This window comes from Bradysia coprophila, unplaced genomic scaffold (genome assembly GCF_014529535.1).
Source record: "Bradysia coprophila strain Holo2 unplaced genomic scaffold, BU_Bcop_v1 contig_70, whole genome shotgun sequence".
Classification (NCBI taxonomy): domain Eukaryota; kingdom Metazoa; phylum Arthropoda; class Insecta; order Diptera; family Sciaridae; genus Bradysia; species Bradysia coprophila.
Genome location: NW_023503941.1, coordinates 2994937 through 3020632, shown reverse-complemented (window position 1 = coordinate 3020632; position 25696 = coordinate 2994937). Strand labels below are relative to the sequence as shown.

At 37.4% G+C, this 25696-nt stretch overlaps 2 protein-coding genes across 6 annotated transcripts in view; one reads left to right on the top strand and one right to left on the bottom strand.

The window, feature by feature from the left end:
- Nucleotides 1-25696, bottom strand: part of LOC119083647 (serine-rich adhesin for platelets) — a 136066-nt gene that overhangs the window by 37823 nt on the left and 72547 nt on the right. For all 5 annotated transcript variants that reach the window (XM_037193420.1, XM_037193418.1, XM_037193417.1 and 2 more), the window contains 2 exons: nt 15787-16274; nt 8712-8829 (listed from right to left, as the gene is read on the bottom strand). In XM_037193420.1, the coding sequence (XP_037049315.1) occupies nt 8712-8829; nt 15787-15875 (207 nt within the window). In that variant the 5' untranslated portion in view covers nt 15876-16274. The remainder of the gene's footprint in view (nt 1-8711; nt 8830-15786; nt 16275-25696) is intronic.
- Nucleotides 17161-18653, top strand: LOC119083700 (1-aminocyclopropane-1-carboxylate oxidase-like). The gene is made up of 5 exons (XM_037193488.1): nt 17161-17215; nt 17366-17524; nt 17595-17716; nt 17779-18277; nt 18389-18653. Exons 2-5 carry the CDS (start codon nt 17372-17374, stop codon nt 18599-18601), a joined length of 987 nt encoding a protein of 328 aa, XP_037049383.1. The 5' UTR covers nt 17161-17215; nt 17366-17371; the 3' UTR covers nt 18602-18653.

The following is a 25696-nucleotide window of genomic DNA, read 5'->3' as shown; positions in this document are numbered from 1 at the left end:
AAGTACCCCGATGCAAGTTATAATTAACTGGTCTTCGGAACTCTCACTTTGATCATAACAGTCTATAACTTCGCGAGGATCACAGTAAACCCCAACTGCCTTTGATTTGGTTGTTGGGCTTTTCATTTTGAATTTGCAGTGGACTTAAGTATAGTTTCCATTTAAAAAGAGCACTCCATTTAGCCTCCGTCTACATGACAGTTGTAAAATAGAACAAAAGAACAGTCACGCAAAGGGAGTGGAAATTGAATTTATTTCAATTTTTTACTCCGTTTACGTGACAGTTCCTTTGTTCTATTTTACAACTGTCATGTAAACGGTGGCTAAACGGAGTGCTCTTTTTAAGTGAAAACTATTAGTCAAAAACACTCAAAAGAGTAAAAGTGACGCAAGTCCCTGTGCATTCTTCCAAAACAACTGATATCGCTGGTTGTGACGCATTCTGCGCTTGTACGCAAAAACTGTAACAGGAAAAATTTGACCAAAGAAATTCTAGAAACAAAATTTTACCAAAAAAATTTTGCGTCACAAAGTGGCAGATGATTCGGACGTATTAGAACGTATTCTTGCCTATTTTAAAAAATTTCTTAAAAGTACTTTCCTCAACATCTGCCACTTGTGACGCAAAATTTTTTTGGTAAAATTTTGTTTCTAGAATTTCTTTGGTCAAATTTTTGCTGTTACAGTTTTTGCGTACAAGCGCAGAATGCGTCACATCCAGCGATATCAGTGGTTTTGGAAGAATGCACAGGGACTTGCGTCACTTTTACTCTTTTGAGTGTTTTTGACTGATATCAATTCTTTTGGAAGAATTAGTAGATTGAAAAATTTAAAAAATTTAAAAAATTTAAAAAATTTGAAAAATTTGAAAAAATTTAAAAAATTTGAATATTTTGAAAAAATTTGAAAAATTTTGAAAAACTTAAATAATTTAAAAATTTTGAAAAATTTTGAAAAAATTTGAAAAAATTTGAAAAAATTTTAAAATTTTGAAAAATTTTGAAAAATTTAAAAAAAATTGAAAAATTTAAAAAAAATTGAAAAATTTAAAAAAATTTGAAAAATTTAAAAAATACTAAATTTAGGGAAAAAAATTAGGCGAGCAGGGCTTATCAAATACCAAAAGAGAACAAAGTTCTACCATACCCATCCACACACACACACTTAAAGGTGTTCTTATATGGGGCTTATATGGGAACTTCGAGGAGCCCTAGCTCCGAAACGAGGCCGGTTCCCCCCAAATTTTTTTTCCTGGAATGTCTTAGAATGACGACTAGAATCTACTCCCAAAATTTCAACAAAATCTAAAGAAGACTTTAGAAGATAGGAAACACGGACGGACGGACGGACGGACTAACAAAGTAACGTAGGATTTTTTCATTTCGTTTAAAGTACTGAAATTGACCAAAATGTATGGAAATGGGGCTCCTTGGAAGATTTTTTGCGTGGCCAAATTTTAAGCTGCAAGAACGTGTGATAGCTCGTTGAACTCGTACGGACGCCTAGTTTTTTTAATGGTAATTTGGAGTCATTTGTATTTGAATTGTGGAACTTCAATATTTGCTGTATATATGGTTCTGCAGTCTACGACAAAAAAAATTTTTTGAAATTTTTTTTGAAATTTTTTCTAGTAATAGGACTTGCGTCACGGGCGCTATGCTAACGCGCGCCCATGATACTTTAGGGTGTGAATTTACGCCGTAAGTGCGGTCGAAATTCAAAATGGAAAGTGCGGATGTCTTTTTAACGTCATTTTCATACAGGGAAAGCGTTGAAATGTATTTTTTGGTTCACTTTTTCATGGAATCGTTCACTTAAAATTCAAATTTTAGGCACACCATTGATTTCTGTCATGTGAACAATATTAGCGAGACCATGAGTTGTGTAAGTTGGTAGACACGCATTTATATGCCACTTTACCCATGCCACATTCCCGAGTTCAAGCTATGTTAAACCTAGACACATTTTCGATTGTCTTTCAGTAAAGACTTGCTGAAACAGATATGCATCTAACGGTCGGTTAAATTGTTTGTGCGGATTGGGTTTCTTGTGCTGAAGACAAGCGCTTCATTGTTTCTCCCAGCTAATAATTGGAAATTTTTCAAAACGAAACATTGAAATAGCTTGAAACCTACAAAGGGTACCGCAGCTATCTGCGAAATGAGTAAAGGGATTCAGCATGAGTCAATATGCATGAATCTAGTAATCCTTGCATTTTACATTAGTCAGTTGTTCGATAAAGATATCAAATTCCTGTTTTGCTCTTTCGATCGTAACCATTTTCAAAATCGACAAGTTAATTGAACAAAATTGATTGTACTGTCCGCAATGACGACGTTTGATAGCCTTGACGATTACTCCATTATGGACATTTCGAAGAATTCCACGAACTATGAATTAGTACAACATTCCCTAGTCAACAAAAGGTGGAAGGGCCTTGCATCTAGAGTTTTCATTGCGAGAATCCGTAAACATGGGCTGGTATATTCAGCCACCGACGGTCTCGACAAATTCATGGAAGTCGCCCAGCGTTTTGCTACGGAAATTGCAGAACATCTGACAACAGTAAAATTCTTCGGGCGGGATATGATGGACTGTGTCCCGTTTTGCAATTTGATAGCGACATACGCACCATTCAAGGAAATTACCGATGTTTCGGTTACCATTAATGGCGACCAACCGACACAGGCTCACGGTATTAACATGCTAACTGCTCTGATGGATCTCGCAATAAGCCATAACAGAATTGAAACGCTCTACGTCAATATCGATTGGGCAGCGACTCACGTAGGAAATTGGCATGAGCTTTTTCATAGTTACTTTGGCCGGATGGACAAAATGATAAGGGAAGAACGTATCGTTGAAATTTATTGTAACCAGGATACAATGACCTTTCCGTTGCTATATATTCTCCAATTTTTCAATTCTGTGGACGAGTTTTTCTTCCATTTCATTCCATATGATTTCAGGTTATTGTGATTCAAATTGAAACGAAAATAAAATTTGGAAAATAAAATCCGATCCTCTCGTGTCTGAACTGTGAACTGCGTCTGTGAACGACTTCACACATCGAGGAAGGTTTCTCGGAAGAGTCTCGTTAGCAAGTGTAAAGTCGAAGATTTAAATGTCTTGTCTGAATGACTAAACTCAATTGTCTTCAACGTACGTTTCTCTCTCATTCTCATCAAGCCAACAATTAAGTTTCTACCCTTTGGTTTGTATCACCACAAATCCTATTCTATCTTATTCGCGCTTCAAATACGAGCAAAATGAGCTATCACTCGACAATGTAGCTTTAAAATTACCGGAGATACATCGTTTTGAAATTGGCCACTTTTCATATAAAATGCACCAAATTAACGTTTTCCAAACAATCAAAATCTTTCAACTTACTCTGTATGTTTCTGTCTATCTGTCTATCTATCTGTCTATCTATCGACGGTCGATCTCGGAAACTAGTCAGCCAATCTCCATGAAATTTTGCAGGAACCTCAGGGTGGGCATAAAAATGAAAATGTGATACGCCATTACCCCAGGAAAAACCAGAATTTTGTTTTATTGGCCTCGAAGTGGTTTCTGAGTGTGGTTTTCGAGGGTCGGGAACGCGTTTTCGGTTGTAGCTTAGCTGTATTGAAACCTACAGAGGCGTGCGACCCATCAAATGAAAGGTATTCGTAACACGATTCGAACAAAAAAATAATTTAAAAAATCGGGGCAGATTCGTTTGAGCTAGAGTGGTTAGAGTGACCAAATTTTGAGCTACTCGAGCGTAGGATGAAAGGACTAATATTTTTGCGATTATGAGAGATAAAGAGTTACTTTCTTCGGCAAAGTCTCAGAGTTTTACGAGTAGAACAGAGGGGCATATGTGGAAAATGTCGAAAATTGGAAATGGGTGGGTCAATTATGTTTTTAGAGGTATTTCTTGAATGGTGGCAGATAGAGAGCTACTTTCTTCGGCAAAGTCTCAGAGTTTTACGAGTAGAACAGAAGGGCATTTGTGAAAAATATCGAAAGTTGGAAATAGGTGGGTCAATTGGGGTTTTGGAGATATTTCTTGAATGGTGGCAGATAGAGAATTACTTTCTTCGTCAAATTTTCGAATTTCGTCAAATTTTCGAATTTCGTCAAATTTTCGATATTCGTCAAATTTTCAAATTTCGTCAAATTTTCGATATTCGTCAAATTTTCGATTTTCGTTAAATTTTCGAATTTCGTCAAATTTTCGAATTTCGTCAAATTTTCGATATTCGTCAAATTTTTGATTTTCGTTAAATTTTCGAATTTCGTCAAATTTTCAAATTTTGCCAAATTTCAGAATTTCTGTTAGAAACTGTTATAAAAAGCAGTGTTCTAAAACTTCTAGAACGACTGATATCCCAACAAAAATCTCTTCGAGAAATGTGTGACGCAGTCTTTGAAGTACAATTTCTAAAATGAATGATATCGCTAGAGTTGACGCTTTCAGCTTCGTTACGCAAAAATTAAATTTTACACCCAATTTTAGTTCAAACAAGCTGGCTTAGTTTTTCTCATCATCTGCCAAATACTTTTTACCAAAAAAAAATTTGACTGGAAACAACCACAATTTTACCAAAAAAATCTGCGATATCATTCATTTTAGAAATTGTACTTCAAAGACTGCGTCACACTTTTCTCGAAGAGATTTTTGTTGGTTTTTGACTGTTTCGTCATCTCCAGGCATAGACAAACGATTTTGCCCATGGAAACATAGGTCGATTTTCAAATTGAATTGAACGAAAATTTATAAGACCTTGCTACTTCGTACCGGTCTAACCAATGAAGAAACATTCGCACAGGGGGACGATACGGTGTAGACTTATTGGGTAAAAGTTTTTCTTTTGATGGGAACTTTCGGAGATTTTCTTTTATTTCAACACAAAACAAACAAATTGTAAAACGGAAAGTTCCTTTTTTCCGGATTATTTAAATTGAAACAAAGGGAAATCTTAAATGCTAGGCAGATGATGGATGGTGTAGCATTGCACGAATGCAAAACAACAAATTGAATTCGTATTATGCCGATTGTGATAATGCAAATTCGGAGCCCAGAGTAGTAGATTACGTTGGATGCTGCGAAAGTTATTAATTACTGGAGGTAGCAATTTTGTGATAAGAGCAAACTTACAAGGTGTTCTTTGGCAAATGTAGAGGTGTAACAATATACAATAGTCAAAAAGCAGTTCCTGAAGCAAGTTGCTCAAAAGAACACGAAGTCAACTTCATTTTCGCGGGAGCAAACTGACATATAATGGCGTGGGGGAAACAACAATGAAAAACCTTGTCCCACATCGTTCGGCCATTCGCCCATTATTCGCCTATTATTTCCCCATTAATCGCTTGCATTTCCCTTTATTCACACATTATTTACCTTTATTCGCCTGAACCCTGTACCACCATTCGCTAGTCTTGTTTCCCACTCATGTAATGGTCAACTTTCGCTGTTTCGCAGTGAAGTAATGAGATATCTTCCCATTCAAAGATACTCGCATCGATCTGAGCGCACGTACTTTTCGATATACAAATGTCATTTGACATTTATATTGTTCGATGGAAAAGTCGATCGTCACGCCAGCGGTCATTTTAGTGATCTATGGTCTTTAATGTACGGTTTGTACGCTTTCGATGTTTCAGCGGAGGGGAAATTTCTCGCGAAAACCTTTTTCTTCGTTGACATGAGCGCTAAGACTCATTTCCATATAGTGAGTAAAAATAAGTTGGAACTTTGTATGTTGCCTCTTGTGAACCCTGGTAGGTTGGTAAAATAAAAAGTTCCCAACAAGAACGTAATCTCTTATATTCTTCATGTTGACTTTTCGCAAAAACCTGTAATGAGTGCGTTTAACGATGGTGTCTTAAGCTGTTCTTTGAGAGTTTTGCACTTTGTCTGTACTTTTATAATCTAGATTCAATGTCAGTTTTTCAATCGCGTACATAACAAATATGGCGACTTTCCACATCCATAAATTCAAATTCATCCAATTCGCTACTCGCACCCCGACCGGTCGGTGAATATAGTCATTGATTATCACTGTTCTTAATTTAATTCAAATTTTGTTTCCGTTCTGGTCTATTGCGCTAATCGTAAAATTAGCTAGCCACATAACAGACAGTTATAAATTGAACGGATCGAATCGAGGTTACACGGCGTATAATTGATGCTAATTTACAGATTATGGAACGTGGAAATATGCACAGCGAGACAATTAAAATGGTTTTTAAAAATTCCCGAATCGATAACAACCATACATAACTCTATGCATGGGGGGAATTGTAAATGGTGTCTAGTCTAATGTGAAATGACGGCAATGAAGAAAAACCGGTTCAATTAATTGGTAAATTTTTAATTGCCGCTAATCTGGTGACCTGAATATTTTGGCGCGTCACAGTTGCAATAAATGACAAGTTTGTCGGAAATGTTTGCACAACTTTTCGGTAATATAACATTTGGAGTAAGATTGAGTAATTGAAACATTTCAATTTTGGCGGCGTGATAATGACCAATGAAAGTAAATAAGTTATTTACCAAAAAAGTATTCCGTGTGAGAGACAAAATTGATTTTTTTCAATTTTTCCTTTGTTTATTTGCAATACCCTCTCTAGCAACCAAACTTTTAGCTCTCTGTGTCAAATTCACACCTTATTTCTTTGTATTCTACAAACACAATTCTACATTTTGAGTAACTACGCTGTAATGTACATGTTAATTCCAAAGGATACTTGATTCTTTCACCACCTTAATAAAAGTAGTTTGTTTGCTAGAGAGGGTATTGTTATTTGACATCTCTCTCTCTCTCTAACGGAGTACTTTTTGTTGAGTGGAATTGACACTTTAAGTATAGTTTCCACTTAAAAAGAGCACTCCGTTTAGCCTCCGTCTACATGACAGTTGTAAAATAGAACAAAAGAACTGTCACGCAAACGGAGTGGAAATTGAATTTATTTCAATTTTTTACTCCGTTTACGTGACAGTTCCTTTGTTCTATTTTACAACTGTCATTTAGACGGAGGCTAAACCGAGTGTTCTTTTTAAGTGGAAACTATACTAAAGTCCTGAAATTAAACGGCATCTCAATAATTTTAATTATTTTTCACCGAGTTAAGGTCAGGGTTCTCGATGGATGACGGTGCAGCTGTCTGTGTTCCAAGTTCGGATTTACAGTTATTCGGACTTGATCTATACATCATTTTCATGATCTTGTTAAGTCACACACGATCCCAGCTGTCAGACATGTCGAAAAATATCGAATGAATTGAACGAACAATTTTCATGTAAAAACCAGCAAATTGAACGCAGTTAACGTCAATTAATTGAGGTTAAGGATTACTTGACGAAAAATTGAGTGTGTTTAGGTACGCATTACATGCGGTATAAGCTAATAACAGAATGTCGATAGTCAAGATTTCGTTCTTTTGTTAAAAACAAAACAAAATGTCGTATATCACAAAGCAAATTCCCGCCGTAAGTATGCCTAAAATTTGAATTTCAAGTGAACGAGTCGATGAAAAAGTGAACCGAAAAGTACATTTCAACGCTTCCTTGAATAAAAATGACGCTGCGTTAGAAAGACTTGCGTGAGAAAGATTTTGAAATTTTACCGCACTTACGGCGTGAATTGTCGCTTGTGGTCGAAAGAAGTTGTGTGAGGCAAAAAAAAGTGAAAAAAACAAATTGAATTAATTTTCTACGGAATCCTTCTATAACAACAAAGGCTTGCAGAAGTGTGACGTATTGGGTACGTAATGAATGACATGACGATTATCGGAGCAATTGGCTTTGTAATTTTCGTTTATGATCTCGTTTATGATCTGCATCGCAGGGTATGTTTAAAAATGAAGGTCAAGGGTCTGCTTCGGCCAATGTTGGACGTCATTTATAAAAATGACCCAGAGGATAAGACACTGTCTACGGTTTGTGAAGCAGCAAATTGTCGACAAAGTTAGCTTACATGTTCCTAAGATGCCTCGAATCAAAGCCGATTCGTTCATTTTGTATCTGTTACGCGGATATGCCGCAAAATCTATTACAATCTGATTAAATTTAAGAAAATCATTGATACCTTCTTGTACCGAATTAAACGATACGTAAGTTCCGACACCCCAACGATTTTTACTTTTATTTCAATCAAAATTGTTCAGCGAATCGATGTTATTCGAGGAAAAAATCTACTCCGAAAAACCGATTGTGATTTTATCAAAACTGGTAACAAGATCCGAAATGCAAATGAACACGATAAGGGTACACTCGACAAGACGTTAAGGGTACACACTCAATTAATATTCACAATCTCCATTTCTTTGATTCATCATCATCACACCGCGGCAGCGTTATTATTATTATTTTTAGCCTTCTTTTCGCTTTGATTAAACAAACGAAAAATCTTTTCTCATTTTACCCATTCCGCCCCCACCACCATTTTCTATAATAAAAATTTATCGATTTCACCCAGTCTCTCGGCACAAAGCATTCGTATTTACAATGTTTATGTATACCTTACTTACCATATACACTAGACTAACTAGACAAGGCTTTTGCATTTTAAATGCACACACAGAGAGAGGCTGAGGCAGGAGACTTTCATTTGCATAAAATTTGAATAATTTCCAGCGAAAGGATGATTTTCATTTCAATAATAATAATAAAAGAGCCAAAGAGAACAAAGCACTGTGTTGGTGTGTGTAATACTCACATGATTTTGAATTGGTGACACTTCACTTCTACGAGCTGGACTGGCAATAGCTGATGATGAGTCCCCTTGAAACGAAGTCCCTTTATGTCCATTCGAAGTGGTTGATGGTGCCAAATTGCTATTATTCCGATGAGTAAGGAACGTGGAAAAAATGGAATAGAAAAATTGTAGCATCAGTTTCATCATCATTACAGTTATAGTTTATATGGATGGATAGTCATACCGTTTAGTCTATCTTAAAATAACAAAAAAAACCGATTCATAAGAGTGGAGTACATAACATAAAGAAGGCAAGAGAGCCAAAAAAAAACATCGAAATCGTTTCGGTAAAAAAAACAAGAGATACGAACGAAAAGACTGTGTAACATATTGACATTCAGGCGATCGAATCAATTCGATGGATTTTCATTTTGTCTCGTACACACAGTACACACAGTCTTATGTGAATAGTTAAATGGAGAATCGGAACGAGTCACGTTAGTGAATTATAAGAAAAATGCAATTTCATTCATTTAGCTTCGTTTCTAATAGGCCTGCGATACTTTCCGTTTTCAACTCTCCAAGAAAGAAACTTCTATTGACATTGACAGGCCATTTGAAAGGGAACAAAATCGACACGTTTTGCGACAGCGATCGATGAAACTGTCTTTATTTAGAAGGGAATGTAGGTCAATGTAGGTCTTGTGAAAATATTGCGACACCCGAAAATATCTGCTTTTTGAAGCGTGTGCTGTTCTGTGACGATACACAGCCTTTATCACTTTCAATGAACCGATTTCTGGCGAAGCTTTTGATACTCCATCATTTATGTTTAAACTCAGCCATCTGCTCACTTCCGAATTTTAGGAAAATATCAGTTGAGCGAAACACCGAGCTTTAACAACTGTACTGAAAACCGGATGTCTCTTAAAGCTTCGAAATAAATTCTGTACATCGGTCAACGTTATGGAATCATCTTGTTAAGCTAGTTCGAGTAGTGGAATAATTTTAAGAAAAGGAGATATTAAAGCCTCCTGTATCTCCAAATGCATGTGTGACAACGTGCAACAATAACACGCGCTCAAAATTTAAATTTTAAGTGAACGAGTGTCTGAAGAAATGGACGAAAAATTAAATGGCAAAACATTCTTCAATGAGTCCCATGAGCCGGTATAGATGTGCCGTTCCAGCGTTTAAACTGAGAATTGACATGTGGTAAACCATAGGTTTCTTCCAAAACGAATTTTGACAGGCCGAAAACAACCGACCGTCATCCACAGAAACAAACATAACCGCAACTGAAACAAATTTGTTTGATAAAACTTCAAAGCGACGATTGCCATTTTGAACGGCCTTGGAAGAAACCTATTCTCACTGGAAGATTTAGTGCGATTTAATCACGTTCTGTTTTGAAATTTTAGCGCAATTTAGACGTGAATTCAGCTATATTCAATTCACCATTATTTCCATAAAGACAATTTGACGTATATGTAGCCAAGGTACATATAGTCTGGATATGACTAGAGTTTCGATCATTTCTTTTTGCTTTTAATGGAGGATATATATGGCGTCTTTGTCGAACGATTGCCTCTGATTCGGTCATGTACGACCTAACCTCAACCTTGGATGTTGCGTCAAAAAACTTTTCTATGAGTCGTACGGGTTTCACGTAGCCACATTTGTTTTTGTTTCCCGTTTCGTCAAAATGCTGATATAAAAAAAGGGATATAAATGAAGACGAGCGTGGTGATAAATTTGAAGTGTCATTGCTACTATTTTATCACTATGATCCATTGGGAATTAGGTAATGTACTTCGGTTTCACATGTTTTCCGTTTGTGAATAAATTTATTCATTATTATTCGTCGAAGAATATGGATATAGGGTGGGGTAGGCAAAAAAAAAACATTTTCTTTTCGAAAAGATATTTTTTGTGCATGAGTCAACTGATTGGTAACTACACCATTGGCTTTTATCAAAACAACAAAAAAAAAATTGGCTTCCAGTATATCGATGAATATCATGAAAAGGAAATCAGAAGGAAAAATGAAGGCATTTTTGTATGCATAAAAAGGATACGAAATTTGGCGCAATGAATAAATTTTAAGTCATCGGGACGGGACACGGTACGTAATGTAGTTTCCATAAATCAATTTTTCTCGTTTACGAATATTATTCAGCGAATCGGAATAACATTTTACAATTTTAAAAAGAAAAACTGCCGCCGATGGCGTGCCTCAAGGCGCACATATATTATATGATGATGGCAGGGGAAATGAAATTTAAATAAAAAAACGAGCCGTCAGAACAGTCGGAGCGTTTGCTGCGACTGAGCCCCGTACAAACCCGTACATCTATTGCATACGTGACCCTAGTTCGTCCGTAGCCCTACTCTTACCGTAAGCCTATTGCGCCCGTAAACGTCGAGAATGTAAAATTCTTATGAAATGTGTACGTCTCAAAAATTGCGCATAGCGCAATTACGAAGCCCCGTACGACGTTCCTTTCAAAAGTAACACAAACTACACTTCCCACTGATCAGTGATTTTGGAATTATCATTTTCACCGATTTATATTGATTTTACAAAAATCCAAAATGGCGGCCGACGGCCATTTTGTTAGGAGGTGGAAAGTAGTACGGCTGCTTTACATTCGTTAGTACCTTTCAAACAAAAAAAAAATTTGAAATTCGGTCAAAGTTTACTCGAGATATTAACAAAAAACACCACGTTCACTGTACGGCCGAGTAGCCACATATAAGCTCACTCCAAGAGACCTAGCTCACGCTTCTGTAAACCGAATTCCATGAACTTTTTTTCCCTGATTGGTACGGTCAATACCTATCTAATAAAGCAAAATCCATCTAAATACGTTCAAATTTGGCCAACCTGCAAGCAAAAACGGCTTGCCGCCCTGTACCTAGTTCACACCAAGGGGTCTAACTCACGAGTCGGTCATCCAATTTCCATAAACTTTTTTTTTGTCGATCGGTATTGTAAATACCTTTCATATCACTTACAAGTGTAGTGCTTAAATGTCTGGAGATATCGTCGAAAAACAGTTAGGCACTTATTGGGCCCCAGCTCCGGAAGGGTGGACTAAAACACGCCCATCTTCGAACTTAGCCTCACTATTTTGACTATCTTTCAGGGAAAAAAAAATTTTGAAATCGGATTTGATTTACTCAAGATATCGACGTGACAGACGGACAGACGGACATGCCCTTACCGTCTGCTTCGAATTCCATCAATTACACACGGCATCGTAATCCTATAAGCCCCTTCGTACTTCGTACGGGGCTAAAAAGTTGAGAATGAAAACGGTAGAGATGAGTATCAGAAGACGCCATATGTATAGTGTAGTGCGAAAAGTTAATCTGAGTACCTAACTAAATACATGACTATGTCAATAATGATAGACATAGACAGGTAAGTTAGGGTATTGAACATTGGACATGGGTGTTTTGTTGAAAAGCTTACATTAGGGCGGTCTGTCTTCGAAAATGTTAGACGACAATAGCTTTCAATAAAAAATAATTTTTTTTGTGACAGTTTAACCATCTCTGAGAAAACGCAGCACAACCAACGCTATTTTTTATTGAATTTGTGGTGTTTATTGTCGTCTAACATCTCTAACATTTTCCCAAAAAAGGATTTTTGTAAGATATCAGAGAAAATGGAATACGACACGCCCAGACGTAGTCTCTAATTTTTTTTTTTGCCAAGTATCCATGTCTCTTAATACTCAAGCATCAATGCTTAGCTAAAATTGTAGCCTACATTTGCGTGTCTCGTATTTCCTGTTTGATGATTTCTTTTCATCAGAATCCTTTTTGAGAAATTTACGACCGCAACAACGACTACGAATATGTTAGCTTTCAACAGAAATAAGTGCTTGTCGTCGTCTGAACAGCTCTGAGAACAGTGAGCAGTTAAACGAAATTTTCATCGATGCCACTTAAGAGCATTGGACCGTTTGCAAATTTGTAGCCTACATTTAGGCGGGAAAATATTTGTTTTTTGATGATTTTTCTGAACCAAAATCTTTTTTTTTAAAGTAAAACCATTAAAGCAAATTTTCATCGATGCAAATTTGTAGCCTACATTTAGGCGGAAAAATATTTGTTTTTTGATGATTTTTCTGAACCAAAATCTTTTTTTTTTTAAGTAAAACCATTAAAGCAAATTTTCATCGATGCCTCTTAAGAGCATTGGACCGTTTGCAAATTTGTAGCCTACATTTAGGCGGAAAAATATTTGTTTTTTGATGATTTTTCTGAACCAAAATCTTTTTTTTAAAAAGTAAAACCATTAAAGCAAATTTTCATCGATGCCTCTTACGAGCATTGGACCGTTTGCAAATTTGTAGCCTACATTTAGGCGGGAAAATATTTGTTTTTTGATGATTTTTCTGAACCAAAATCTTTTTTTTAAGTAAAACCATTAAAGCAAATTTTCATCGATGCCTCTTAAGAGCATTGGACCGTTTGCAAATTTGTAGCCTACATTTAGGCGGGAAAATATTTGTTTTTTGATGATTTTTCTGAACCAAAATCTTTTTTTTTAAAGTAAAACCATTAAAGCAAATTTTCATCGATGCAAATTTGTAGCCTACATTTAGGCGGAAAAATATTTGTTTTTTGATGATTTTTCTGAACCAAAATCTTTTTTTTTTTAAGTAAAACCATTAAAGCAAATTTTCATCGATGCCTCTTAAGAGCATTGGACCGTTTGCAAATTTGTAGCCTACATTTAGGCGGAAAAATATTTGTTTTTTGATGATTTTTCTGAACCAAAATCTTTTTTTAAAAAGTAAAACCATTAAAGCAAATTTTCATCGATGCCTCTTACGAGCATTGGACCGTTTGCAAATTTGTAGCCTACATTTAGGCGGGAAAATATTTGTTTTTTGATGATTTTTCTGAACCAAAATCTTTTTTTTTTTAAAGTAAAACCATTAAGGCAAATTTTCATCGATGCCTCTTAAGAGCATTGGACCGTTTGCAAATTTGTAGCCTACATTTAGGCGGGAAAATATTTGTTTTTTGATGATTTTTCTGAACCAAAATCTTTTTTTTTTAAAGTAAAACCATTAAAGCAAATTTTCATCGATGCCTCTTACGAGCATTGGACCGTTTGCAAATTTGTAGCCTACATTTAGGCGGGAAAATATTTGTTTTTTGATGATTTTTCTGAACCAAAATCTTTTTTTTAAGTAAAACCATTAAAGCAAATTTTCATCGATGCCTCTTAAGATCATTGGACCGTTTGCAAATTTGTAGCCTACATTTAGGCGGGAAAATATTTGTTTTTTGATGATTTTTCTGAACCAAAATCTTTTTTTTAAGTAAAACCATTAAAGCAAATTTTCATCGATGCCTCTTAAGAGCATTGGACCGTTTGCAAATTTGTAGCCTACATTTAGGCGGGAAAATATTTGTTTTTTGATGATTTTTCTGAACCAAAATCTTTTTTTTAAAGTAAAACCATTAAAGCAAATTTTCATCGATGCCTCTTAAGAGCAATGGACCGTTTGCAAATTTGTAGCCTACATTTAGGCGGGAAAATATTTGTTTTTTGATGATTTTTCTGAACCAAAATCTTTTTTTTTAAAGTAAAACCATTAAAGCAAATTTTCATCGATGCCTCTTAAGAGCATTGGATCGTTTGCAAATTTGTAGCCTACATTTAGGCGGGAAAATATTTGTTTTTTGATGATTTTTCTGAACCAAAATCTTTTTTTTTTAAAGTAAAACCATTAAAGCAAATTTTCATCGATGCCTCTTACGAGCATTGGACCGTTTGCAAATTTGTAGCCTACATTTAGGCGGGAAAATATTTGTTTTTTGATGATTTTTCTGAACCAAAATCTTTTTTTTTAAAGTAAAACCATTAAAGCAAATTTTCATCGATGCCTCTTAAGATCATTGGACCGTTTGCAAATTTGTAGCCTACATTTAGGCGGGAAAATATTTGTTTTTTGATGATTTTTCTGAACCAAAATCTTTTTTTAAGTAAAACCATTAAAGCAAATTTTCATCGATGCCTCTTAAGAGCATTGGACCGTTTGCAAATTTGTAGCCTACATTTAGGCGGGAAAATATTTGTTTTTTGATGATTTTTCTGAACCAAAATCTTTTTTTTTTAAGTAAAACCATTAAAGCAAATTTTCATCGATGCCTCTTAAGAGCAATGGACCGTTTGCAAATTTGTAGCCTACATTTAGGCGGGAAAATATTTGTTTTTTGATGATTTTTCTGAACCAAAATCTTATTTTGAAAAAGTAAAACCATTAAAGCACGAAAAATTAAGCTCAGGTAGAAAAAGAAACCATATTTATGACAGCCATTTTACTGTTGATGTATGCGTTCCATATTGTTTGATTAATACACATTGGCACACGTCCACGTAACATTTTGGAGTTCTAGTGCTTTGTAGCGCACTTGTTCATACGAAAGGAAAATACGGGCAACATGCCAGTGTTCAGACCTAAAGACACTCGAAGCTCGTACTGTTCCTGCAGGTCGATCCTAAATGTTCGGTATTTTCATTTATTTACATCAATGGCAAATAGCTTATTTTAGACTATTTACACCTAAGTGCAAATACCATCAACGAACTAATTAAAAAAATATTCAGAGTGGATTTCTCGCGCATGACAGGTGAAATGTTTGTCGTAGGTAAGGGTTCCATCAATTTACAGATTTCAACTCAAAGAGATTGAATCTAAATGTGCTACCTTTCGTCGTTGAAGTAATTATGAAAATGAACCCTCCCACTCCATCTTCACCTTATAAAATGTAAATTTTTCGCAAGAAAATTACATCCGAAGAAGTATCCTTATCCCCCGTATCATCAAATAACTTTTCACAAATTATTTAAATTATGAAACGATGCTCAAGTCTATATATGGTAGACTCCGTAAACAGAATCGTTGTACGATTTTGCATAATATATTCTAATTCTCTTTCAGCGGGTCGGAATAAAAATAAAATTTCTTTGTAATCCTCAACACAAAATCATCGCAAAAAGCGGGTTATTATTTGCGGAGAGCATGCGATATTTCTTACGTTTTTGTTGTTGTTGTTGCTCACTTACCTTGTGCCATTATTTTTATTCTTATTTCCCTTTTTGCGTGGTCGAACAATATGATTTTCCATCCAAGAGCGCAATTTTGAACCAAACATTATACGGACGACCACGACAAAAAACACCGGTGCTGTTGTACGGAAATAAAGAAACACGAAAATGGAAATTTGTTTTTCGATTTCGAATTTTCATGTGCGTTTCGGTTGTTCGTATGTACGTTTCCCTTTAGCCTCTTCTATTCGAGCTCGTCCGTGTACAACTTTTATTTTTATGCTGATGACGATGATGATGATGGTGCAAAAACCGTAACAGCGTTGCTTGTTGCGTCGTCGGTTACGTTTAATAATTCAAATTGGGTAATGGTTTGGACGGATCTCTTTAACGTTGAATTAATTTGGATTATCAAAGTAGTCTTGTATAGATGTTGAACCACAGTGGACGGAGGCGATGCTGTTCAGAAATCGAATTTTGGTCCAGGATGTTTCCATTACAGTTACCTGAAAGGAAAAAAAATCATTAAAAAACTGAATTAATGTGAATGTTGGAGTTGAGGCGCTAAAAATTCAAAATTTAATGAGTGTCACGAGTGTCAAATCACAACTATATTCTCATATCAGAGTGCGTTCAAATATATTTTGGTTCATTTTGTTCAACTTAAAATTCAAATTCAAATGTTTACTAATCGGCCCGTAGTCCGTAATATAAGGGTGTTGAGGAATTTCGCGCGTGTCATTCACAATAACCCACAAAGTGACGTCTTCCTTATACAAAATGTGTCATTTTGTCAATTATTGTGAATGACACGGCGCGAAAGTCCTAGCAGCCAATATAATGCTAAGATTTGGAACTTATGCCACAGTACCCGATCCGAAAAACATTTTGTTATCTAGCGCTGGAAGTGCTAGAATTATCAGCAATCAGAATGGAATGCAACGCAGCGAATGATAATTCCCCCAAACTCTTACGAAATGGAAAATAATGTCTCCACTGCATATGTGATCGATGAAAAACATTTCCATCGTGCGTTGAGGCACAGAGTGCAACATAATATCAGTTGTTTTGGCAGTATTAACGTACATGGACTTGCGTCACATTTCCCTTTTTTAAGGATTTTTGACTGATCGAAATTTCTCGCAATTTTCGTGTGAGTTTTACGCAAAACTGAGACTTTTCTTGGTTCGAAGATCTTTGTCCGAAAATTTTCTGTGAAAGCATACGACACAAATGTTTACGTACCGAACGTAAAAATCTCTGCGTACTCTTATGGGACAAGTAATAAAACGAACGTACGACGCCATAAACGATGATGAATGATGCATGCATAATCTACTTACGATGGGCTAAAATTATCAAATTATTTTCAAAGGTCAGACTCATTTCATTTGTATCAGTCAAGCTAGCAACAGCTTATCAACTACGACTCTGCGACTGCAAAAGTGTACGTAGAATTTTTTGTCATTAAGCCCGTGTCTTCTTTCTTTGAGCTTGTTCGATTCACTCCCTTGTGCTCATACCAAAAATGTAATTTTGCATGGGAGCGGCAAGCTTCGAAGAGGATGATCCGTTAAATTTTGGTTTTCGCTTTCAGACCATTATGATTCCGTTAATCGACTGTTCATCGATTGCTGGAGGAGCATTTGAAGATGTGGGTGACAAGAATTTCGAAAAAGTTGCCAGTGATATCGGTGCAGCAATGACTGAGACTGGCATGTGCAATCTCATTAACCACGGCATTGATATGAAAAAGGTCTGTACGACATTCGTTGTGTTACAGTAGCTGTAGTATCTATGACCATGACACGCATATCTTTATCTAGATCGCCAAGGTCTACGAGGCATCCAAAACATTCTTTAACTTGCCCGTCGAAACGAAGTCAAAGTACAAAAAGGTAGACGTGAGGAAGTCCTTCAACGGATATGTTGGACCTGGTGACGAATTGTAATGTCTCGATTACCTCGCTATACAAAGTAGCGTCCGTCAAAATTTGATCACATTTCCAGGGTCAATGCGAAACAAAAGAACTCAACTGAACTGCGAGAATCGTGGGATACATGGAGTGTGGATGGCCATGACGCAAAGAACTTTCCGAACGATGATGCACCCGATTTCAAATTGGCTGTCAATGCCATCAGAAGTGAACTGGAAAACATGGCCAAAAAGATATTGCGATGCATTGAGATCTATCTGCAATTGGACGATGGTTCTCTGCTGTCTGCTCACGAAAATCTTCAAGATTATTCCATCGAAAGCCACACGATACTTCGGTCGCTCTACTACTTCAATTTGGATCCGAACGAAAGCATTCCGCCGGATGCCATACGGTGTGGGGAGCACAGTGACTGGGGAACGATAACACTACTCATCCAGGACATGGTCGGAGGCTTAGAGGTGAAAACGTTGGACGGTAAATGGTTGGACGCAACGCCCGTTGAAAATGCCATTTTACTGAACAGTGGACAACTTTTAGAGTACTGGACTGGAGGACGATTCCATGCTGCGGTAAAGTAGTCCTAGTTTAAGAAGTGTGGCGGATTTTCTGTCACCTTTGAGTTTAAAGCGATCTTCGAAAACTGGCCTTGCCAGGAGCTGATTTTTAATGACTCTTTTCAGATGCACCGTGTTCGAATCAACAACCAAGAGATGGGCAAAGTTCCGCGTCAGAGCTTTGTCCACATTGTCAATGCAGATCGTGGCACCCAGGTATTCCCATTCCCAATGACGCCAGTGTTGATGGATAAAGTGGAACAATTTGAGAAATTCAACAATCAGCCAGCCGATGCTTACGACTACTTCCAGAGACTCATAGAAGCTTCGTATTATTAGGCTTTTTACATTTTGTAAGATGGTGTTTCGTTGATTAAATAAAGAGTTGTTCAATGGCTGACGCTGTTTTATCATATCGTTTCATCGTATGCGTAGGGTATAACTGATTTTTGCTAGCACAAGTACATCTGTTGCGCAAAAACAAATGAAAAGTACAAGAATACACTAGAACCTGTTTTCTATGCTTTCTAGTGCATGTGGAACGAATCGAATGCATGTGGAACGAATCGAATGCATATGGAACAAAACCAATGCATGCGGAACGAATTGAATGCATGTGGAACAAAACCAATGCATGTGGAACGAATCGAATGCATGTGGAACAAAATAAATGCATGTGGAACAAAACCAATGCATGTGGAACGAATCGAATGCATGTGGAACAAAACCAATGCATGTGGAACGAATTGAATGCATGTGGAACAAAACCAATGCATGTGGAACGAATCGAATGCATGTGGAACAAAACCAATGCATGTGGAACGAATTGAATGCATGTGGAACAAAACCAATGCATGTGGAACGAATCGAATGCATGTGGAACAAAACCAATGCATGTGGAACGAATCGAATGCATGTGGAACAAAACCAATGCATGTGGAACGAATCGAATGCATGTGGAACAAAACCAATGCATGTGGAACGAATCGAATGCATGTGGAACAAAACCAATGCATGTGGAACGAATTGAATGCATGTGGAACGATACGACTACATGTGGAACGAATTGAATGCAAGTGGAATGAATGCAATGCATGTCAAAAGAGTCGATTGCATGTGGAACGAATCGAATGCATGTGGAACGAATAAATTGCTTGATCAATAGCGAACTGCCACTGTTTCGATCTCAGTTTTACTGCAGCAATATACTTTCCGTGTGAAAAGTGTCAGATGGCGGCCATTACCATCCGTTGCTTACTGAACCATTTTTTTTGTCGGTGTAGGAATTAAGACCCGCATTGAGATAATTCTGACTTTCGACAGAAATAACAAAGCTAATTTATAGATTGCGTAAATAACACTTTATCTCAAACACCAATTGTACGTAATTGAGTGGATTGTAAGGTCTCCTGAAGTGTTTGATAGCAGACAGAGTGATTACAAGCAATTAATAGCAATATAACGAATTAAACTGCTCCGGTCAAGATTAGTTACGTTTAGTGAATCTTTCGACAATCATCCAACGAGATTTGTCCAGTAGAAAAATGAAATTTTTGTTTTACATCTGCCTCGCCGTGACCGTGATTCGGTTTCAATGTGAGGCAGTGACCCACCTACGAGCCGACGGCGTAACCGATACGTACACATTAATCGATGCAGCGTTACTTGAACGGAGCGGTACCGTTGTCGAAACGCCAGATTGTAAACATACCGACTTTGGGCCGCACATTACCCAAGTGTTTGACGAGGAACTGAATCGACATGTGTTCGCATTTCATTCACACATTCGGCAAGATGACGATCGTTGCATAAACACTGATCGTCAGCGCGTCGAAATTAAGACGTACGACCGATCGTGGCCGGAACAACTCGGCTACAACGGTGACTTCGTGACGTATTCGTGGAATTTTAAACTTGACGCCGGATTTCGACCTCCATACTCCTTCTGTCATATACATCAATTGAAAGCTGTCGGTGGCGATGAATCGATGCCAATCATAACAGTTTCATTGAGAAAGTCAACACCGAACGTTCTGCAATTGCTGCAGTACGATTCGAAAGGCAGTCTTCTCTTTCTGAAAGAGGAGCCGCTGACGAAATTCACCGGTCGTTGGGTTCACGCCGAATCAGAAGTGGTGTACGGTCATCACGGTGCCTACAATATGACGCTCAGGGATTATGCTACCAATGAAGTCCTTCTGCACTACAGCAGCAACGACATCGATTTTTGGAGAAATGACACGACCACAGTGTCCGCTTTCGTTCGACCGAAATGGGGTGTTTATAGGAGTGTACAGGAAGCGGTGTTGAGCCGCAACGAAACGGTTCTTTTCGATGATTTTTGTATCGGTAAAGGTGAAGTGGACCGATGCTTCGATCGATCCGACTTTGTGACCGTTCCAACAACAGGCCCATCATCAACTCAAACTTTTGGTCCTACTCAAGCTTCTACTCCAACGCCGAGCTCAGCCAGTGTTTTAACGTTCGATAGGCTTGCATTGTCGCTCACAATTTTGATTTTTTCAATTTTTTGTAAATAAATTTTATTGAAACGGATTTGGTATTTGGAGTACTGTAATGTGGTGGATCTGATGTTTTGACAAACTACCAGAAGTTGAGTGAACGTTTTGTCCAACCAACAACTTCAGATTTGTTAACATTTCTTCGTAAACAGATTATGTCGGACTCGTTCCGCTGAAAAAATAGTCGATGGCAGAAGCTGCACAACAACACTTTAAATACCAAATGAACGAGGGCAGAATCGTTGATCAAAAAACTGTACCGCAAAAATTCCCATTTTACGTTCAAATTCCATGAAGACTAGCATTACACTAGCGATATTCACCCCTTACCAATGTATGGGTTTAATCAATCTCTATAATTCACTAAAATGACCGCTGGCGTGACGATCGACGGTTCGGTTTTGTGTGCAAACTAATGACAACCAACTTTGCTTCTAAGGGAATTCCCCGTATTTAGTTCATTTACATTCATTTCAAAGAATTGGACGCACTCACTTATTCATTACTATGTGAAATTGTGAAGTTGGTTTCGATTAGTTTGCACACTTTTCCCCACCATTCCTCACGTTTCCGTCATCAGTTTCACCAAACGAAGAGATCTATTGGCTGGTGTGTGCTCGAAATTAAACGGTTGCCCTAAAAAAATTGCATTGAGTGACCACATAACAAAAAGTGCTTTCAAACGAGCCATGGGACCGAAACAATAGTTATTTGTTTAACGAGGGGAGAAAATGGGTAATTCCGACAAGAGCGAAGTTTTGGAATTACTCTCTGAGCACTCAGAGAGCGAAGTGAGGGAAGAAGATGTGAAACGATCTCTCAGCAAACAGTGTGGGATGTATAAGTGCACAGAGCGCGTGTGGAAATTCACGCTATCCGCAGTATCCTCGATACTGGGAAGTTTTCAGAAAAATAACTTACCGGGAAATCGAAAAAATCGGAAAAAATGTGGCGAAAAATCAAATTTACGATTTAGATACCGGGAAATTTGACTCGGATACCGGGAAGAAAACAAAATTTCCACACGCGGCACAGAGCAAAAGAGAATAATTAATTGTCATTGTATTTCCATCTGGTTGGCAAACCAACACACGCATAAAACTGTTGTGTACCGAATATAGGCTTCTTCCAAGGCCGTTCAAAATATCAATCGTCATCCACAGAGAGCCAACACAACCTCACTTTGAATTTTTAACGAACAAATCTGTTTAAGTTGCGGTTATATTTGCTTCTGTGGATAACGGTCGGTTGTTTTCGGCCTGTCAAAATTCGTTTTCACCGTACGATAGAAGAAACCTATTGCCTTAAGCATGAAAATTTCCCAGCCAACAAAACGTTTGTCACAACGAAGACTACCGAAGTTTCAGCGGAAGGGCATTACTGGCCGTTTTTCTTGTTTTTAGCCCCGTACGAAGTACGAAGGGGCTTATAGGATTACGATGCCGTGTGTAATTGATGGAATTCGAAGCAGACGGTAAGGGCAAAGTGTTTGCCTATGTTCATAGATAACGAATCCGCAATAAAAATTTGGGCCGTCTGTCCGTCTGTCCGTCTGTCCGTCTGTCCGTCTGTCCGTCTGTCCGTCACGTCGATATCTTGAGTAAATCAAATCCGATTTCAAAAATTTTTTTTTTCCCTGAAAGATAGTCAAAATAGTGAGGCTAAGTTCGAAGATGGGCATATTCGGGTCGGCCCTTCGTGAGTTAGGGCCACCTAAGTGATTTAAGGTCTTTTGGTGATATTTATGGCAAAATGAACGAAGGAAATGTAAATGACACGGCAAATGATAGGTATTGTCAATACCAATCCAGGAAAAAAAAAGTTTTTTAAAATCGGGTGAGTGGACCGTGAGTTAGGGCCTTAGAAGTGAAAAGCTACTAGGGCCCTATGTGTATTTTACATAGAACTCAAGTAAATTTCATTCGTTTTTCGTAATTTTTGTGTCATTTGGAAGGTAATCAAAAGCCGAATAGAATGTTGTTGAAAAAAAAAATTAAATTTGGGTCCTCGGACTAAGGCCGCTACTAGGGCCCTATGCGTATTTTACATACAACTCGAGTAAATTTCATCCGTTTTTCGTAATTTTTGTTTCATTTGAAAGATAATCGAACACCGAATAGAATGTTGTTGAAAAAAAAATTAAATTTGGGTCCTTGGACTAAGGCCACTACTAGGGCCCTATGTGTATTTTACATTGAACTCGAGTAAATTTCATTCGTTTTTCGTAATTTTTGTGTCATTTGGAAGGAAATCAAAGGCCGAATAGAATGTTGTTGAAAAAAAATTAAGTTTGGGTCCTTGGACTAAGGTCGCTACTAGGGCCCTATGTGTATTTTACATATAACTCGAGCAAATTTCATCCGTTTTTCGTATTTTTTGTTTCATTTGGAAGGTAATCGAACACCGAATAGAATGTAGTTGAAAAAAAAATTAAATTTGGATCCTCGGACTGAGGCCGATACTAGGCCCTATGTGTATTTATACTCAATAAATTAAAACTTTAGGTCAATTCGAAATTTGTGTTACATTTAAAAGGAACGTCGTACGGGGCTTCGTAATTGCGCTATGCGCAATTTTTAAGACGTACACATTTCATAAGAATTTTACTTTACCGACGTTTACGGGCGCAGTAGGTTTACGGTAAGAGTAGGGCGACGGACGAACTAGGGTCACGTACGCAATAGATGTACGGGTTTGTACGGGGCTCAGTCGCAGCAAACGCTCCGACTGTTCTGACGGCTCGTTTTTTATGACTTTCCATCAACGCACTTCGAGCAAAAGTGCTTCGAGTGACAGGTGCCGATTGGAGTACTATTTTGCGTGAAAACTTTTATCAAATCTTTTTACGAGACTTAAAATGTGTGTGTATGATACACTGTCGGACAGTGACTGTCCAGTTTCCATACTATATTTAGATTAATACTCACGCTTTAAGTGCGTTGCTTTCGTCTGAATTTAACTTTTGTTTCTATTCTGAGAATTTCTGTTGGCATAGCACCTGAACGACCTGAACCACAACTCTTTTACCATTATTTCGATTGTAAAAGTGAAACGAATTCTCTTTCCACCACAGAATGATATGCACAGCTTTCATAATGGGTACCGAATTCTAGAGCCATAGAACGTGATTACAGTCTACCCGCTTCGTCATCATTTTCATGATTCATTTTGTCATTGTGCTGCGCCATAATCTTTTATAAATGAACCAGCGAATATTTAACATTTTTGAATTACTTTTTACAATACTACTACCCATACCATCATTGTCGTAGTTTCGTTTTGTTTGCCATATCCGCTTTGCAGCGAAACTGCATTATTGTGCAAAAATACGGTCTCCGTCTCTGCGCTGGATCGAGAATGTCTGGGCTGTTCAGATTGCAATAATGTTTTACAACTTGTGGTAAGGGAAGTTAATTGCGAAATGTTGCTCTTGCCTCGCACAACGTGTACATTGCATTTATTTTGTGTAACATTTGGAATTGGGATTATTGAATTACAGTAAGTCAAGAAGGAAAATTGTAAAGGCGAGTTATGTACGATATTGCATGTGAAAGGATCTGAAAATTCGAGTCAAAGACGACCACGAGGCGGCTTTGCAAGCACATGATGGTAATAAAGTTTTTTGAATGCCAACAATAGATCATCTTCTAGTACATTTCATACGTCATACACATTAAGAAATAGATCAGTTCCAACAGGATTGTATGTGAGTAGGCTCCGTCGATGGCCATTATTTGACCTCCTAGAAAACAACCTGATAATTCACCGTCATTTGAGCTGTCAAATGTCAACACAAAGGGACATAATCTCATCAATATTTGTATGAAAAATCGGGTGGGTTATGTTGCTATGGATGAAATCGTTGATGTTCGTGTCCTTACAGTTCGGTCAAATAAGCCTATGCCATCCACGTTAAAAGAAAGTCATACAAATGTATGAATGAACGAAACAGTAGACCTTTTAAGTGGATAAAAAGACTAGATGGTCTGGAGGGATGAATTGACAGCTGACAGCTGCAATCGGTTCGCTTTTCATTGATTGTGTTCACTTTCGTTGAATAAAAGTGAAAAGTGAACGATAGTGACCAAAAGCGAACCGATCCCAGCTGTCAACTGTCAATTCATCCCTCCAGACCATCTAGTCTTTTTTTTCAACTTAAAAGGTCTGTTGACAAAGTAACGTTTTCATAGACAAGGAAGCGTTGAAAACTTTTCGGTTCACTTTTTCATCGAATCGTTTACTTGAAATTCAAATTTTTGCCACACTTTCGACGTGTAAGATGTTCTGTAGATTATTTATTATCTCAATTGGCATATCCCCTGGGCTTCGCTAGCAAGAATAACTGTAACATTTAAACATTTTCATTCTGACTAGTGGAACGATAACCCTTGAATTCGAAATAATCCATCACTTTGTGACACAACACATCAGGCATGAGCGCCGACGGAGAAACCTCGGCGGCGGCTAGCCGAAAAAAATTTCTCGGCGGCGGCGAAAAAGTCGGCTTGAGCCGGCTTAAAACGGCTCGGCTGGAGGTTCCTTTTAACTTTTTTTCAAAATAAAAACGTTTAGATAAATTCATGGAAAATGAACTAGTAAGCATGAAAATGAAATTGTACGGAAAGCGAAAATGTAGGTAGATTAGGTTGTTCAAAGTGCAAGTGGAACTGGTCTTGTTACAAGCAAGTCTGTAAGTCTAAGGTTCACTAACACGTCAAGTTTTATTGCCTCAAAACTTGAACTAAATGGAAAATCATGCTCCAGTACACTCATTTAACTCATTAAGAAAATGGTTTTCGAGAAGAAATCGAAAGCTCACGAAAATCAAGTAAAAATTGAAAAGAAAAAAAATCGAGAAAATTCGCAAAGATCGATAAAGTTTTCTCAAATTTGTGAATTAACTGATTGTGCG

Coding starts and splice junctions, on each gene's coding strand:
- LOC119083700 (XM_037193488.1), top strand. CDS start 17,372: ATGATTCCGTTAATCGACTGTTCATCGATTGCTGGAGGAGCATTTGAA. Junction 17,525..17,594: donor ACGGCATTGATATGAAAAAG/GTCTGTACGACA, acceptor ATCTTTATCTAG/ATCGCCAAGGTCTACGAGGC. Junction 17,717..17,778: donor GTTGGACCTGGTGACGAATT/GTAATGTCTCGA, acceptor TCACATTTCCAG/GGTCAATGCGAAACAAAAGA.